Below are 16484 nucleotides of genomic sequence, written 5' to 3'. Positions count from 1 at the left end.
AGGATATGCTGGCAAGCTCCAGCCCTCCCACACATCACCTCCCATTTAGGGCAAGCAGAAATTTAATGTGTAATCAAAGCTGTCCAGGTCATCTGTGGATCAAGGTACCCATCAGACAAAGATGCTCGAGTCAGTCCCACCAAACAAGGCAAAACTATTCATTAAAACCAGACTCAAAGCTTGCCTTGGTCCCAACATAGGATACACAGTCAGGTCACAGAAGACAGAAGGACCTTGAACACAACCAGGTATTATAGATGCTGAGATCTCAGCCATTTTAAGACTGATGGACTACAAAAAAACCTGGTTCCAATCAAGCTTCCTGAAGCTCGAGACCAGTCATTCTGGGTCCAAGTCTTCGATGATACCTCTCCATGTGATCAGGCAGCTTCAGCTGCCCACTTTCCCCGAGTTTCCCTCCCACCCCCAACCCTTTCCTCAGAACAGTCATTTTCCATTTCAAAGGACAAAGTGCACATCTGAAAACAGGACACACAAATAGTGAAAATATGGACTTTATTGCCAAAGTTAAGCACAGAAGAAAGGACAAAGGCCACACATACAAACTCCTTTCCCCCAACCCACACCCAGCAGTCTGACCTGAGAGCTCGTACCCTCAGAGACCGAGACTGTACTGATGGGACTGAAATTGTCACACAAAAGCCCCCCAATCTGCCCCCCCTCCCCTTAACAAACTCAGCATCTCCAACCCCCTGGTTTTATTCAGGAATTCCTACACACTTTATACAAAGAAAGTACAAAACTGCTACGAAGCATTTGAAGTATGTACTTACAGATTACCTCTCTTAGCTGTAATTTCTGTAGAAACACGACTGCGAATACCGCTAGCCTAACCCAAAGTTAAAATGGCACCTTGAGACTCGGGTGCAACCGCCCCACCCCTCAGACGAAGGTGATCCTTGTGCGCGCCTGGTTCACCTGCCAGACGTTCAGCTCCTCGTACTCGTCCAGGGCGGCCTGGAACTGGGCGGGGGTGAAGCCGCGGGACACGCACCTCTGCTCCGCCTCAGCCATTCGCACCACGCCCCCGGCCCCACCCCGCCCGGCCACACCCTCGCTCGCCAGCTCTCGCAAGAGGGAGAAGATCACGTCGGCTGGTCTCTGGGCCCTGAGGGAGGGGCGAGGGGAGAAAATGGGAGAAGTGGAGGGGTCAGAGGCAGGAACATCTCCTGTGTCTGTATGGAGTGTGTGTGGGGTGGCAGTGAGAGACACAGAGTCATGCGTTTCTGTCACAGTAGGAAGGAGAGGACATACTGAAGTGCTAGGTTGTAAACAAAACAAAAAACCTTATTTAAAATGAAATTTGAAATAAACATCCTGTCATTCAGTTAACAGCTCAATCAAGCCTAAATTAGCGAAACAGTGCCTGGTGTGTTTGCGTGTGTGTGTGTTTGACGTGGCATTGTCACACTGACCTGGTGGTGCTGGATTTTTCAGCCTGCAGAGAGTCCTTGGACATCTCCATGAGGCGCATGGCCTCGTTCACATCCTCCTTCTCCACCAAATCCACCAATCTCAGCCGAGCCTGTGTGGGGGGGAGGGGTTACAGCAGGTCAGGAAGCATCAGGCAGGTCAGGGGTCATAGGTCAGGAACCTACACGCTTACAGCCAAAGCCATTCACCTGTTTTAAATATGAACATTCCAGTAATTCCATAAACCAGCACTAATTTCCTAACATTACATGTACAATATCAGTATGGTGTTCACATCCTGATCTAAGGACTTCCTGACTGTCCATCTTAGTGTCATGTGACTTCCTGTCTGCCCCAGAGGCCGCGCTGTGCCGGCACTGTCAGACCGAGACAAGTGCAATGCCCTCTGGGATTGCCAGCAATTGCCCAAGTCTCCGCCTCCCAACACCAGCTAATCTTTCCCATTGGCTGAGGCGTAATCACAGAAATGTCCTATCCCGCCAGCCCGTGACTGGGTCGGGGGGGCACAGGGGGCGGTCCGACCGCAGTCAGTTTTGCGTGGGTTTGCACAGCGACTCCGGCTCACACAGGCTGAATGCCCACCCCGCAAAGCTGACCGCGACCGGCCACGGTCCACACGCGGCGCACACCCCGGTGATGCAGAGCGCCCCGCTCAGCTAACGGCAGGCAGTGGCGAGGGACAGACAACGGAGCTGCTAAATTACAGCCCTAACTGCACAACACCGCACCAAGAGAGATTTCATGACTGAAGGACAGAGCTGAAGAGTGGCCCTCCACTTGCAGTGTCTGGTTCCCCCCAGTGGACAAAGATGTGCAGTGCAGCATAGCCTGTGAAGACTGACCAGTGTAAACGTACTGGGCTACCTGTGTAAAGCACCGCAGGCTGATGATGATGCAGACTGCACGGCCAGCTGCTGCCCCCTGGTGGCTGAGACGTGGCAGAGCAGTGCTCCCCAGATGTCATGAAGTGCTGGTTTTGCAGTAGGGCCAGAGGGTATGCTACCTGCACAAACAGCACTTTGGACACACAGAGGCCTGAGAGACGCAGCCGTGCGGCCTGAGAGACGCAGCCGTGCGGCCTGAGAGACGCAGCCAGGCGGCCTGAGAGACGCAGCCAGGCGGCCTGAGAGACGCAGCCAGGCGGCCTGAGAGACGCAGCCAGGCGGCCTGAGAGACGCAGCTCCAGCGCCGCGTTTCGTCGCATGCTCCCCTTGCAGCACTGCGTCCGGCGTGGGAAAGAAGTGCTCACACTGCGGTAGGCTGCACATCACCGCTACCTGCACTGTAAGCACTTTAGCGCACGCAGGACTGCTCAACGCCTTCCCATGATGCACCGCTGTGCGGTCAGGCGTTCCGGCACACACAGCAACTCGAGGAGAGGCGAAACAGCTCATCCGATCTGACCCGCACGCCAGGGCCCAAATACAGACAGGCGTCTGGGGGGTCAGGGGTCAGGGCAGAGCAGGACATGGGCGGGGCTCTGACTCGGTTTGGGGCGGGGCACTCACCAGCGCGGTAGAGAGACGCAGGATGGACAGCAGGGTTCGGGCGGAGGTGAAGGTGGTGTCCTTGCTGACCCGGGCCTCCTTCCTCATCTCCACGTAGGCGGCTGTGATGTAGTCGGCCAGAGACTCGGGTACGACCGGCTGCCGCCGCTGACACAGGGCGATGTAGCGCCTAAAGAGGGCGGGGCCACGTCACACCAAGCTCCAATCACACACCAGCCTGTGAGCTCAGCGGCAGCAAGCACCATGTTAAGCATGTCCCTGAGTCTAAATCAACTTTCCCCACCAAACATAAAAAATGAATGAAACTATACAATAATAAATGAGGATTTTTAATTCCTGATCCTATAAGATGTGACAGAGCACAACGCCCCTCCCTCCCCCACGCCCCCGGGGGGTGCGGGCGCTCACCTCATGAGCTTCATGTCGATGGGGGTGAAGTGAGTGGGCGGCTGCCGGCAGTGCTGGTGGACGTAGGTGATGTGCTGGGCGAGCCGCAGGTCTGCGTCCGGGTCGGGCCGGTCCTGGATCAGCCACAGTAGGTCGAAGCGGGACAGCAGGGCCGCCGGAAGCTGGATGTTCTGCTCCACGCTCTTGCGCGGGTTGTAGCGGCCGTACGCCGGGTTGGCGGCCGCCAGGATGGAGCAGCGGGCGTTCAGGGAGGTCATTATCCCCGCCTGCCAGAGGGGAGACAGCGCTGATGAGCTCACCTGCGGCGGATCGTGACAGACAGCCGGCCCGGGACGCAGTGCTCACTCCTTCCTCTCTCTCTCAGAGCAACGCCCCACCTGGGCATCGAACCTGCAGCCTTCTGGTGTAAGCCCAGTTCTTCAGCCACTAGACCACAGTGCTTCCCAAGGGAAGCCTTTGACCTTATTTCTCCTACAGATACTCAACCAGACACAGAGCTGAAGAGGCACACCCAGTGGAGTTACCTTGGTGATGGAGCGTTACCTTGGCGATGGAGATGGTCTGTTGCTCCATGACCTCGTGGATGGCTGTGCGGTCGGCGTCGGCCATCTTGTCGAACTCGTCGATGCAGCACACGCCCAGGTCGGCCAGCACCAGAGCCCCGCCCTCCAGGGTCATCTCCCCCGTCAGGGGGTCGCGCATGACCGCCGCGGTCAGCCCCACCCCTGAGGAACCACGCCCGGTCGTGTACTGGCCTGGGAAATGCAAAACACGCATTGCATCAGTCATGACACCGAGCAACAAGACAGCAGCGCTGTATAATTATAAACCAGACAAGTTTTATATCAATTTTTCATTTACAATTCAATTTTCCAGTGGGCCTAAATGCATCACACTAATACTAAAAAAGCTAAGGATATTTTAAAGGTGTAATAGCTGGTATAAAGGATGCATTAAACCACAGTGGGAGGGCATACAGTACTTTAGAGCCTCTGAAAACAGTGACCTGTGACCAGTAAATAAACGGAGATCAGCATGGCAACAGCACAGTGACAATGCTCGGGACTGATCTGAGATCAGGAGGCTGGAGCTGTCACTCACTTCTTGGGGCCAGCCGGTCGATGTAGGAGAGGAGCTGGGACTTGGCCACACCTGGGTCTCCCATCAGGCAGATGTTAATGTTCCCTGTGGGGGGGGAGAGCGTTGGGGAACAGTGGAGACTGTAGGGGTTTCTGTCACACATCTGTGTGAACAGCAACATATTTTCTTACAAATACACGGATTTAATTAACCGCAACCTGACGAGATCTAAGTAACCCTGCTTATCACTGCACCTGTCTGGACACCCTGTACTAACCCCACCCACCCTGTGTGTACCCCCTGCATCGCCCCCACCCACCCTGTGTGTACCCCCGGCATCACCCCCACCCTTCACTGCAGTATTTACCCCTGATCTTCATGCCCCGGGGGGCCTGCTGCACCCCCCCGACCAGCAGCAGCAGCAGCGCCTTCTTCACGTCCTCATGGCCGAAGATCTCGGGTGCGATGGAGCCCGCCAGCTTCTCATAAAAGTCCTCCTCTGCAAGAGAGCAGCCCCTCAATTTAGCTCCATTTCAAAGCCCTTTTAAGGACTCTTTCAGTAAGGGACCGCCTCCTCCCTCAGTGCTGAGCCCCGTCCCTTCCTGTGCCCCCCCCCACGATGCTGCCCCGCACCTGTGATCTGCCGCAGCTCCTCCTCACTCAGCTCCTGCACCCCCAGCTCATCGTCCTCCGTCTTATTCATCAGAGTGATGCAGTGCGCCTCCAGGTATGTCTCTGACAGCAGGCCCTTTGGGGGAGGGGGGTGAGATGGGGGCATGCGCACGGACACACACACACACAGCTGTGACACCAAGTCCAGTGGACAGGGCTTTTTCACCTTTACGGCATTATGGTGTTAAGCATTTACTCCTGTTGCTGTTACAACATAAGCACCAACTAAAGATCAGGCATCTCAAACCTGCAGCAGCGAACCGTGGTGGTGGTGGTGGGGGAGTGTCACCTCCCCGACAGGTTGCGGGTGTCCGGCACTCACCTGTACGGCTTGTCTGAAGCCAGTGCGCAGGAGCGGCAGGAACACACCCGAAACGCTGACGTGGTCGCCCGGCTGGGCCACTCGTGTGTTCTCGCCCCGGGCGTATATCGTCATGCTGCGAGGGATGTTCCCCACGGGCACCTGGTCACTCTGTGGGAAGGGACGGGGGACGTTACAGTTTTATCCATTTACACAGCCGAATATTTACTGAGGTCACCTTACCCAGGGGTACAGCAGCAGTGCCTCAGCAGGGAATGGGAGCTGTGACCCTGCTGCTGATCACTGTGGTACAGCGCTGCCCTCACCATCACGGGAAGCGGGTCTGATCTCCAGCACATGCAGATACTGACACAGCAGCAGCAGGGGCTGCCACTCACTGAGGCTGAGCTCTCCCATCATACATTTCACCACGCGCACGCGCACGCTTCTTACATGTTCCTGAATGCGCAGCTCCTGGAATTTGATGAACTTTGAGCCGCGGGTCTGCAGGTACAGCCGGCCCCCTGACTTGTTGGTGACGCACTCCTGACTGGGACACATGATGAGGGGCATGAAGGTGGGAGATTGTATCTGCAGAGAGAGGGAGAGGTCAGCGCACCCACACCCCCACAGTACCACACACCGCACGGAGTCCCGAGAACGCCCCACCCACTCGCCCCCACAGTACCACACAACGCACGGAGTCCCGAGAACGCCCCGCCAACTTGCTCACCGGCTGGTAGGTCTCCGCACCGCACTGGTCACAAGTGTAGGTGGCCACGGCCATCATGGGCTTCACCTCTGTGGCTCGGGTGACTATTCCCCGCACGGTCACCAGGTGGCCAATGCTGTCCGCCTTGATGTCCCGCACCACCCGCGGCTTGGCTGTGCTCGGGGGGCGGAAGTACACCTCGCTGGGGGGGGGGAGAGACAGGGGGTCAGGGTGAGCCAAATTCAATCACAGAGGGGCTGGGACAGAGCCATCAGCACTTCCTGCTCAAAGCTCACAGCACATGACACCCTGACGGTGTGTTTCACAGCCTTCTGACCGACCTGCCCCCAGACACAGCCCTGCAGCCCCTCCCCAATCCCCACCCCGCCCCCCAGAGCGGGCCACTTACAATCTCCTCATCAGCTCAGCCGGGTACTGGTTCCGGGGGTCACGGGTGTCACTGGGGTCACGACCTCTCTGCTCCATCATCAGCCGGTGCTCGATGTACACGTCCAGCGAGTCCTTCGTCACCATCTGCTACAGCCACACCAGCCGTTAGTCACGCTCACGGGCACGTGTATGCACACGCACGCATGCACATGTGCACACAGAGGCATAATCACACACAACCACGAGCATACGCTCGGCATGTGGCCATGTACGTATACGTCCACATGCATGTCTCACAACAGGCTGAGCTGACAGTGCAGGTGTCGGCGACGCGGACCTCTCTCTCCCGGTACTCTGGCAGCAGCTCGTGCACGGCGTCGGCGAACAGGCCAGTGTAGCGCTTCGCGTTTTCACAGATGCTCTCCACCAGCTCAGGGTCCTCCTCTCCCACGTCATCCAAGTCCACCACCAGGGCCACCTGCTCCCTGTGGGCCAGCAGCACCTGTCCGGGGGGGGGGGGCGGACATGTTCAGCACCCCACAGCAGCATGAGGTGTGTATGCAGTTTCCCATACAGCCAGACTCAGCTTTTACAGGACTGTCTGCTATACTTTGACTCCCGTATAAACACCGGCAACACATCTACACCAACAAACTTAGTGACATTCAGACAACACTTCAGTTCCATTTGTTAGACAGCAAAAGCTGGCTGGTTAACAATAAATCACTACAAATCCAAAATGATCATGTAACAATTCACTGTGCACCACTTAACAGATGGTCAAGCTGCATGCTAGTAATTACTCTGTGTCTCCATGACAGACACTTAACACCTTCACTGGGCTTGCGACCTAATTAAAACAGCTTACATTCAACATACTTTGAACAGCTACAGAGCAGGAGTTCCCAATGTTCACCACCTCGTGACTACAGGGCCTGATGTGTAACAATCGCACTCACCAGCTGGGCTCCATATTTGAACACCTTCTTCCCTGATTCATCCTCAGAGTAGAACTCCTGAAGGAACTTCTTACACTTCTCTGTGGGGGGAAAAAAAAATTAAGGAGCTGGCAGACAAAAACAAGAACAGAGCACAAGGCAAGGAACAGCCAGTACACCCATCTGGACAACATGAGAATCAAAGAAATAACCGGAAAGAAAGGACCGGAAATACCATCGGACAGCACTGCTGTTCACCCACACTGGTGCCAGTATCAAACCGAGGGCCAGGTAGCCGGGATAATCCTACATGACTGTTGCCATGGGCGACACCCTGTGGACGGAGGATGTGCAGAAAACGCAGGAAAACAAACGCTGGCATCCATGGCGATTCAGACATGTGCATTCTGATTCATTTAACATCTGAACGCTCTGTGGAGTATTCAGACTGAATGCCTCTCTGATCCACCCTGCCCTGTACACACCTCCAGATCCTTCTGTGGAAATGGTGACTCGTTGCAGCGAGACCTGCATACACACTCACAGCCAGTGACCTGAATCATCATCTCTGTTTCTGTATGCAGAGCTCTGAGGCTGAGAGAACACTCTGTCCTTTCTTTGCAAATTAACAATCTGAGTGCAGATTCAAGTAATGGATTAGCGACCACATGTTCCACACTTCCATCTCATGCTAACGCTGCCGCTTCCAGTCAGGACAATCCACTGACCTCACAAAAACGTTCCTGAGCAGCGATTAGTTAAACACACAGTAATGATAAACAGTACATGAGTAGTAATTACAATCACAGTGCAAAAAGCTACACAAAAACAGTCAAGTACAACCAGTGACAGTGCAATCCACTCACATTTTCTAAAGTGCACTTTATGCAATACTGACTGGATATTACTGTACATTAAAGAGACACAAGTTACTGTTCCGATGGTTTGATAACAATGTTATAGTCCAATTACCCATCTATGCATGTACTCAAAGTGAACAGCCCCAACAACGACCTAACAAGAGAGGCAACAAGAAAAACAATGTAGTAGCTGGAACAATTTAATCCTTTAATCTAATAAGTGATTGTCCCTTCAAATCACTGGCCAACAGGGTGGTTATAAATAGGGTGAGTCGCAACACAAACAAGACTCATTACATAAACCGCCGAGTCCATTTTGGGTTAAACAAAGGGTAGCAGGTCATCAGCCGATCGATAAGGCAACGGGGTTGCGATCCAAACCGCACGCTTCGACCTCATTCTTTTAATTTTCCAGCCTTTTCATTCCACGCACTCATGATGGCTTTCCATCAGCTCCAAAACACACAGAACCGCTGGTCTGTGTCTGGAGGCAGCCGATAGGGACTGGAAGGATCGCGGTGAGCACCGCAGTTTGATTCCGCGCAGCGAACCGCGATCTGTGTACAAACAAACCCCACGTCACGTGACCGGGCTAATAAACCCACAGCACCCACGGAAGGTGGCGAATCAATTAACTTTCAGGTAGGCACACTAACGACTGTTTCACGAAAAATAACGGTGCCCCTTCCCAGTTCATAAAAGTGAAATTTACCTGGATGGTTCTGATCAGGCACGGATTGAAAATGTGAGGCGAAATGGTGTCGTTGCAAATGTTATTGGTAGTATAACAATACTGGCGTGTTAAAACTCGCGTTCAAGGCACAAGTGAGCTCTTCAGCGACTCAACATTTCACTTTCAGTTTCGGGGGGATAAGGGAGGGGGTCAACAAAACTCCACACAAATACAATAAAAAACCCGAAGAGAAGGGGGTTAAATTAAAGGAAACCTTCCCTCAACTGATTAGGTGACAGCCCGGAAAACAGTAACGCAGCAGGCAATCGAAGGCTCCAGGTCTGCAGGAAATGACAGGACGGAGCAGGCTGAAAACAATGCCCCCTTATCACAACAGCCCCTTTGTTAGGTAAACGCTAACTCCGCTCGCCCGCTTTAACGCATTCTCTCAGGTCAACATCATTTCCACCCAGAAACCGTGATTTAAACTAAAATTCAACATTTGAACAGGTAATACTTGCATGACGACAAGGTAAAATATTTTGGGTGGAAATAACCGACCGTTTCCGAGCAGAAGCACGAAGCATCACATCTCTAGCCTTGTTTTGCAGGATGAGTAAACAGTGAGCCCACTGCCTCTTATTCCTGCGAAAACAGGGGCATCACCACTGCGGGACAGCCGACTCCGCCACTGCTTTCGCGGCATATTAACACAGGTCTCCATCACCCCTCCTCACCCCCCAACACACGTCGCTTTCCTCACCTTCCTCACCCGATTCCGCAGTCAGCGCTGTTTTTGTAAACAAAGAAGCACATGGCTCCTGCGCCGCAGCACCCCGCGGGGCTTCCGGTATCCCTCCGCTCGCCACATAGACCCTGCCCACATGAGCGCCACTCAGCGCAGTTCAACGACTTCCCCTATCTGAACCCGATGAGTTCAGGCACCGCAAACGCAGATTTAAGTTTAAAAATGCAAATGGGGTACCTGAAGAATACAATAATCTTAAAGGCTACCCTGCGCTTATGGCGGATGTGGCCATGTTTGTGACGTACCCCCTCCCCCCTCCATTCCTCACGCAAGCAGATCACGATCTTCACTGTGATTTACTGATAAATATCTTTACCATATCTACAACCGCAGCCAAACAACATACAGATCCGGGGCTTACGCACGTTCTGGTCACGTGTGGACGTACGGCTTCCCGTTTGACACCGCTAACCCCCTTTAAATGACCAGCTCAACTGAACTTCACCTAAACCGAAATTGTTGCAATTTATATTGGCCGCTCTGCTGCTAAAATCCCCTCAGCGTATCCCAAACAGATGGTGTAAACGTCCAGTTGCACTCTATATTATAAACTGGCTGAGACCTCTCCGACGCTGACGGCTTTGAGTGTGCCGCCGTCAAAGCAGAACAGAACTGAGCAAGATTATTAAGGGACATCAAGAAATGACGCTTGCCGGCGTTTCAGCCATGGTTAGATCAGAACTGTTTAAAACAACAAGGAATGTGGCTGCAGATCAAACAATCGGAAAGTTGCTGCTACGATGGCAACCGCGCTGGCATTCATACATACACGCAAAGCGACATTCGGGACTGATCATATCGGAGCAGATTAAGTCGACACCGAGGTATTTTAATTTCGGACATGCGATTTGAAATCAAGCGCCTCCTCATGCCAAAAAGTGACCAACTCGACAGCAGAAACGACAGTCCGTGCAATTACTCTCCGTCATTGTTCAAACCGTACGCCAGCAGGGACTTCTGGGGCAGAGTTACTGGAAGGGCGGCAGAGGCTTGACAATGGCTTGCTAGCCACACTTGTTGGGAGCTTGCCTGAGCCGAGAGAGATGTAACCACAACGGTTTCAAATGGACGGATCCGGGATGGAAATGCACTAACACTCCTTTACTGAGCGAAGCAGCCGCTTAAACTGCACTTCACAATACCATCGACCACATAAACTAGCTCTGCGGTTGCGGCAGTCAGCTAGCATCCAAACCTGGCCATCTGTTCACGCAAGCCGGTGCGGTTTAAAGGTTCGCCCCTCCCCTGGAACCATGTGCGCGCCGCGCGTAACTCTTTGTCTCCGAGTTTCATCCGGGTCACGCAGGCCACGGTCCTACTCAACAATGCGGCAGCATTAAAACTCAGTAAAACTTAACTCGCTTGCAAGTAAATCCCCTATTGCTTCGAGCTTTAAGGTACACCGCGAAAGTGGTGTTTGGTGGAGAGCCTAACCGAAAAATGCTTCAGTCTGAACCAGTTGTTTGCGTCTTGATTATGTATCGTGATGCATTTTAGAAAGCCAGCAAAGTTGCTAGCTAAGCATTTACATTCTCGGTAATGGATCGCTTACTTGGCAAACAACTTTCAGATATGGGGGGGACTTTAATTAAACAGCTACATCAGCTCCGAAATAAGTAGCGACGACACTTAATCTCACAATCGGCTACTCGAATATAGTTAAACTATTAACGTCAAACTGTCGCACACAAGGGAGCTAACCAGTTAGCAAGAAAGTTGCAGCCTAGCTGTTGGCTAATGATAAGTGAATGTTCCACACGAACAAAGTCACGGTACCAAACACACCGATTCGGCAGATTGGAATGATCACTGCAATTTAGAATAATCCGCTTTAATTGCATGCACTTTACACTACATGGTGTGTAAGGGTTATCTGCAAGGTAACGCCGGGGTCCAGCCGAGGAAAACCCCAGCGATATCGGAGACATGAAAAACGCATCATACCCTTTTCAGCCAAGTAGTCCTTCGGAGGCATGCTTTCCTTCCTTAAATATCCAACAGAACGAAGAGCCGGAGCGCTGAATTGAGCGGAGTGTGTTGTGTTTATGCGAGTTTAAACTCTTTTCGGAAGCGGTTCCGATGCGCTGCGTCCGTCCTGCTCTCCGCGGCCACAAACCCCGCTGCGAAAACTGGCGCGAGTTCGCCTCGCTTCTCCGCCAATCACAACCGCCGCCTGCGCAGCTGGAGGAGGGGCCTGGTAGTGGCGCGAAAGCCGCCGTGGAGGGGTGGTCACGTGGTCACACCGGCCAGTCGCTGCTCGCGAGCGCCACCCCTGGCGGTGGCGTGTACTGCAGCGGCGACACCCGTGTGTCATTCTCCCATCACAAACCTAATCAAAATACTGTCCTGCTACGCCTGTCCTCAGCGCTCCACACTGTCTACCTGAACGGAAAAGATGTTTGCAGATTTCATCAGTAATAACATAGATGAAGGAAACCTAGTCACTGACCGGTGAATTGTTTGTAATGCATTTGCAACAGGTAATAATTCAGTTGTAACACGTGCAAACTGATTTCTTGACATCACAAATTGCCATTTGAACTGGCAAAAACTGCTGAGACCTCAAGAAGAAATGAATATTCTACAGAGTTGGTAACAACAGCAACTACCTTGGGGTTGAAACCCACCATACATGAGGATGATATTTTTGCTCAATCCCTGTTAAAACAGGCAGAGCAATGAACTCCTTTCAGAAAAGATTTTATTGATGATTAAATTAAATATTTCAAACAGTTACATGTGAAAAACAAACAAGAGAGAACATCAGTGTTGCTATTTCAAGAACAGTAGTCAGACTAAGGGAAATCTCTATATCCAAGCATCCACAGTGAAATTGCACACCTTCAGTGAGAATGTGTATCCATCCCCATCAAAATCCGTGGTCAGAAATGATCCCAACCGAACATCATCAATAGCCTCAAGATGGAGAAGAACTCAAACAACAAAAAACCACAGCTCTCACGTCTATCAACATGGATAACCATCACAACAAAAGGAACGCTGTCAGGGGAAATGCTGTTTCATGTGCCCATCCGTAATAATGTGGAGAGGAACGGCAGTAGCAGGTGCAGGAACGGCCCTGGGCTGTGCATTTAGGGGACCCGGTGTTTGGAGCTCCAGCAGGCCTGCAGGCGGAGCCTTTCACAGCGTCCCACAGCTGCTCATTCAAACAGCCCCTCCAGGTAGCTGGTGGAGTTCCGGGTGGAGGGCTGAGGGGAAGGAGAGATGACAGAGAGGAAGGGGCTATAAACTCAGGGACCGAGTGTAAATTCTGCTGTTTGGCTCCTGTCGCTGAAGGACAAGTACAGGCAGAGGGAGTACAGAGAGATGCAGGGAAAAAACGAGAGGACCAGGTGTCAATCACACACACGAGGGCGGGACTGAGTTCTCATCATCCCTCCACACTGACACACAGAGAGACGTCTCACCAGAGTCACACGCGTCTCCTCATCAGAACCCTCACTCTGAAAGTCTTCGATCTCTGGCTCTTCTCCCTCTTCCTCCTCTTCCTCATCCTCTTCAATCAGTGTAAGCCTGAGACAGAAATGTGGTGTTAGAGACATTCTGTAAAACCTGCTTCACAAACACCCCGACCATAGACATGGGTGGAGTTACAACATGCCGTCAATGTCTCACATATCTTAACCAATCATAATTTAGCTCTGTAAATGAAAGCCTTTTGATTTGTTTGTACTCAAGCAAATCAATGTAAGGTTCATTTAGCCTGATTTTACCATCACACACTCACACACACACTCACTCACACTCACACACACACACACACACATACACACACTCTCACACTCACACACACACTCTCACACACACTCTCACACACACACACTCACACACTCTCACACACACTCTCACACACACACTCAAACTCACACACACACTCACACACACACACACACACTCACACAGACACACACACACACTCACACACACACACACACTCAAACTCACTTACACACTCACACACACACTCACACACACTCACTCACACACACACACACACTCACTCACTCACTCACTCACACATACATACACACTCACACAGACACACACACACACTCACTCACACACACACACACACACTCACACTCACACTCACACACACTCACTCACTCACACATACATACACACTCACACTCACACAGACACACACACACACACTCACTCACACACACTCACACACACACTCAAACTCACTCACACACTCACACACACACTCACACACACACACACACTCTCACACACACACACACTCACACACACACACACACACACACACACACACAGAGGGGGAAACGCACAGGTTGAGGTGGGAGTCCAGGTCACTGTGTGTGGGGGAGGGGCTGGGTGTGTGTCGTAGAGTTGATTGACGGCCCTTCCGACGACTCAGCAGACTGGGGGTGGAGACAGCTATGGTCAGACAGTTCTCCCGAATTTTCCCTGTCTTATTTTATCAGTGTCATAACATCATGCACAGGAGAAAGCTCCTAAGACTTGTACTCGGAGAGAGATAAACCGCTGTGTGTCTGTGTGTGCAGACTGCTGTGTGTGTACAGACTGCTGTATGTGTGTGTGTGTGTGCAGACTGCTGTGTGTGTGCAGACTGCTGTGTGTGTGTGTGTGCAGACTGCTGTGTGTGTACAGACTGCTGTGTGTGTGCAGACTGCTGCAAGCTCCATGATTGCCCTGAAACAGCAGCAGAAAGGAAAACACTGACTTCATGCTGGAGCCATTCATGAAAAATGGCTGCATAAGAAGCCACATTAATTCTCCCTTTTCTGCCATATTACATTACATTATTGGCATTTAGCAGACACTCTTACCCAGAGCGACTTACATCAGTTACAATGTCGCCCATTTATACAGCTGAATAATATCTCTCCTTACTACACATTAACTACCTCCTACCAGCATATGTTTGTGTGCATATGTACATGTCTATCAGCGTGTATGTGTGTGTGCGTTCACAGAGAGTGTGTTCCTTGCAGTGTGTAGAGTGTGTGTGTGCGTTCACAGTGAGTGTGTTCCTTGCAGTGTGTAGAGTGTGTGCGTGCGTGTGTGTGTCTGTGTGTGTGTGTTGACAGTGTTTATGAGGGCAGTGTGTAGAGTGTGTGTGTGCGTGTGTGTGTCTGTGTGTGTGTGTTGACAGTGTTTATGAGGGCAGTGTGTAGAGTGTGTGTGCGTGTGTGTCTGTGCGTTGACAGTGATTATGAGGGCAGATGACCAGAATGTGTGTGTGTGTGTATTGACGGTGTTTATGAGTGCGTGTGTGTGTTGACAGTGTTTATGAGTGTGTGTACCTGTCGGTGAAGTCGTCCTCAGAGCGGGGGTCAGACGTGTCCCGCTGTGGCTCGGACCTGCGCCGCAGCAGGGTGGAGGTGAGAGGGGGGGTGGGCAGCTGGCTGGGCAGACTGCTGCCATCCAGCGAGGCCCTGTCTGCCAAGCTGGAGCCTGAACAAGCAGAGCAGGGAGGGTAGAGGAGAGGAGAGGAGAGGAGAGGAGAGGAGGGGAGAGGAGGGGAGAGGAGAGGAGGGGAGAGGAGGGGAGAGGAGAGGAGAGGAGGGGAGAGGAGAAGAGAGGAGAGGAGAGGAGAGGAGGGGAGAGGAGAGGAGAGGAGAGGAGAGGAGAGGAGAGGAGGGGAGAGGAGAGGAGAGGAGAGGAGGGGAGAGGGGGGGGAGAGGAGAGGAGAGGGGGGGGAGAGGAGAGGAGAGGAGAGGGGAGAGGAGCGGAGAAGAGAGGAGAGGAGAGGAGAGGAGGGGAGAGGAGACGAGACGAGAGGAGAGGAGAGGGGGGAGAGGAGAGGAGAGGTGAGGAGGGGAGAGGAGAGGAGAGGAGGGGAGAGGAGGGGAGAGGAGAGGAGAGGAGAGGAGAGGAGAGGAGAGGAGAGGAGAGGAGGGGAGAGGAGGGGAGAGGAGAAGAGAGGAGAGGAGAGGAGAGGAGAGGAGAGGAGAGGAGAGGAGAGGAGGGGAGAGGAGAGGAGAGGAGAGGAGGGGAGAGGGGGGGGAGAGGAGAGGAGAGGGGGGGGAGAGGAGAGGAGAGGAGAGGAGGGGAGAGGAGAGGAGAGGAGAGGGGGGGAGGGGAGAGGAAAGGAGAGGGGGGAGAGGAGAGGAGAGGTGAGGGGGAGCTCGTTTGACAGGGCAGGCCTCTGACCTCGTCCTGAATGCGCCATGTCCTCGGCTTCTCACCCTCTGTGACCGTCCTCCTGCGTTTGGGGAGGGGGGTGTCCGCAGCCCCCTCCTCCTTCTCACGGGCTCCTCCCTGCAGGGAGCGGCGGTACATGGTGAGGGAGGGCCAGGCTGGAGGGGGCGTGGGGTGCATGCGCTTCAGGAAGCCCAACCTGAGGGAGAGAAACTGCTGCAGAGACAAACACTGCACTTCCAAGGGGGAGTGTGTGTGTGAGAGTGTGTATCAGTGTGTGTGTGCGTGCATGCGTGCTTGTGTGTGTGTGTATATCTGTCAGGGCTCCCGCCCCCTAGCTGTTGTGTTTTTGTTTTTCCCTGTCCATGTGCCTTTGTTTTCCTTGAGTTCTAGCCCTGCCCCGCTCTCCGCCCTGTCTCCGCCCACCTGGTTGTCTCCACCCGCCTGCCTGCACACCTGCTTCCCATCTCCTAATCAGCCCAGCCCTATATCTACCCTGCTTGTCTCTGTGTTGTTTGCCAGATCG

The 16484-nt window shown here is 53.0% G+C and overlaps 2 protein-coding genes across 2 annotated transcripts in view; both read right to left on the bottom strand.

Annotated features, from left to right (window-relative positions):
• Nucleotides 1-558: 558 nt before the first annotated feature.
• mcm7 (minichromosome maintenance complex component 7) lies at nt 559-11780 on the bottom strand. The gene is made up of 15 exons (XM_036548656.1): nt 11750-11780; nt 7486-7565; nt 6864-7028; nt 6546-6670; nt 6158-6338; nt 5878-6015; nt 5446-5595; nt 5085-5199; nt 4819-4950; nt 4473-4556; nt 3915-4126; nt 3372-3637; nt 2964-3132; nt 1437-1546; nt 559-1129 (listed from the first exon to the last, which is right to left on the bottom strand). Exons 1-15 carry the CDS (start codon nt 11778-11780, stop codon nt 904-906), a joined length of 2184 nt encoding a protein of 727 aa, XP_036404549.1. The 3' UTR covers nt 559-903.
• A 1186-nt stretch (nt 11781-12966) lies between these two features.
• LOC118790698 (cohesin subunit SA-1) overlaps nt 12967-16484 on the bottom strand; it is a 20023-nt gene continuing 16505 nt past the window's right edge. Inside the window, exons 27-31 of the mRNA XM_036547690.1 lie at nt 16006-16157; nt 15121-15271; nt 14122-14214; nt 13234-13339; nt 12967-13014 (exon numbers count right to left, since the gene is read on the bottom strand). Of these exons, the coding sequence (XP_036403583.1) occupies nt 12967-13014; nt 13234-13339; nt 14122-14214; nt 15121-15271; nt 16006-16157 (550 nt within the window). The remainder of the gene's footprint in view (nt 13015-13233; nt 13340-14121; nt 14215-15120; nt 15272-16005; nt 16158-16484) is intronic.

Source organism: Megalops cyprinoides, chromosome 16 (assembly GCF_013368585.1).
Source record: "Megalops cyprinoides isolate fMegCyp1 chromosome 16, fMegCyp1.pri, whole genome shotgun sequence".
Lineage (NCBI taxonomy): Eukaryota > Metazoa > Chordata > Actinopteri > Elopiformes > Megalopidae > Megalops > Megalops cyprinoides.
Note: the sequence above shows the minus strand (reverse complement) of the source record. Positions and strands in the feature narration are given on the sequence as shown.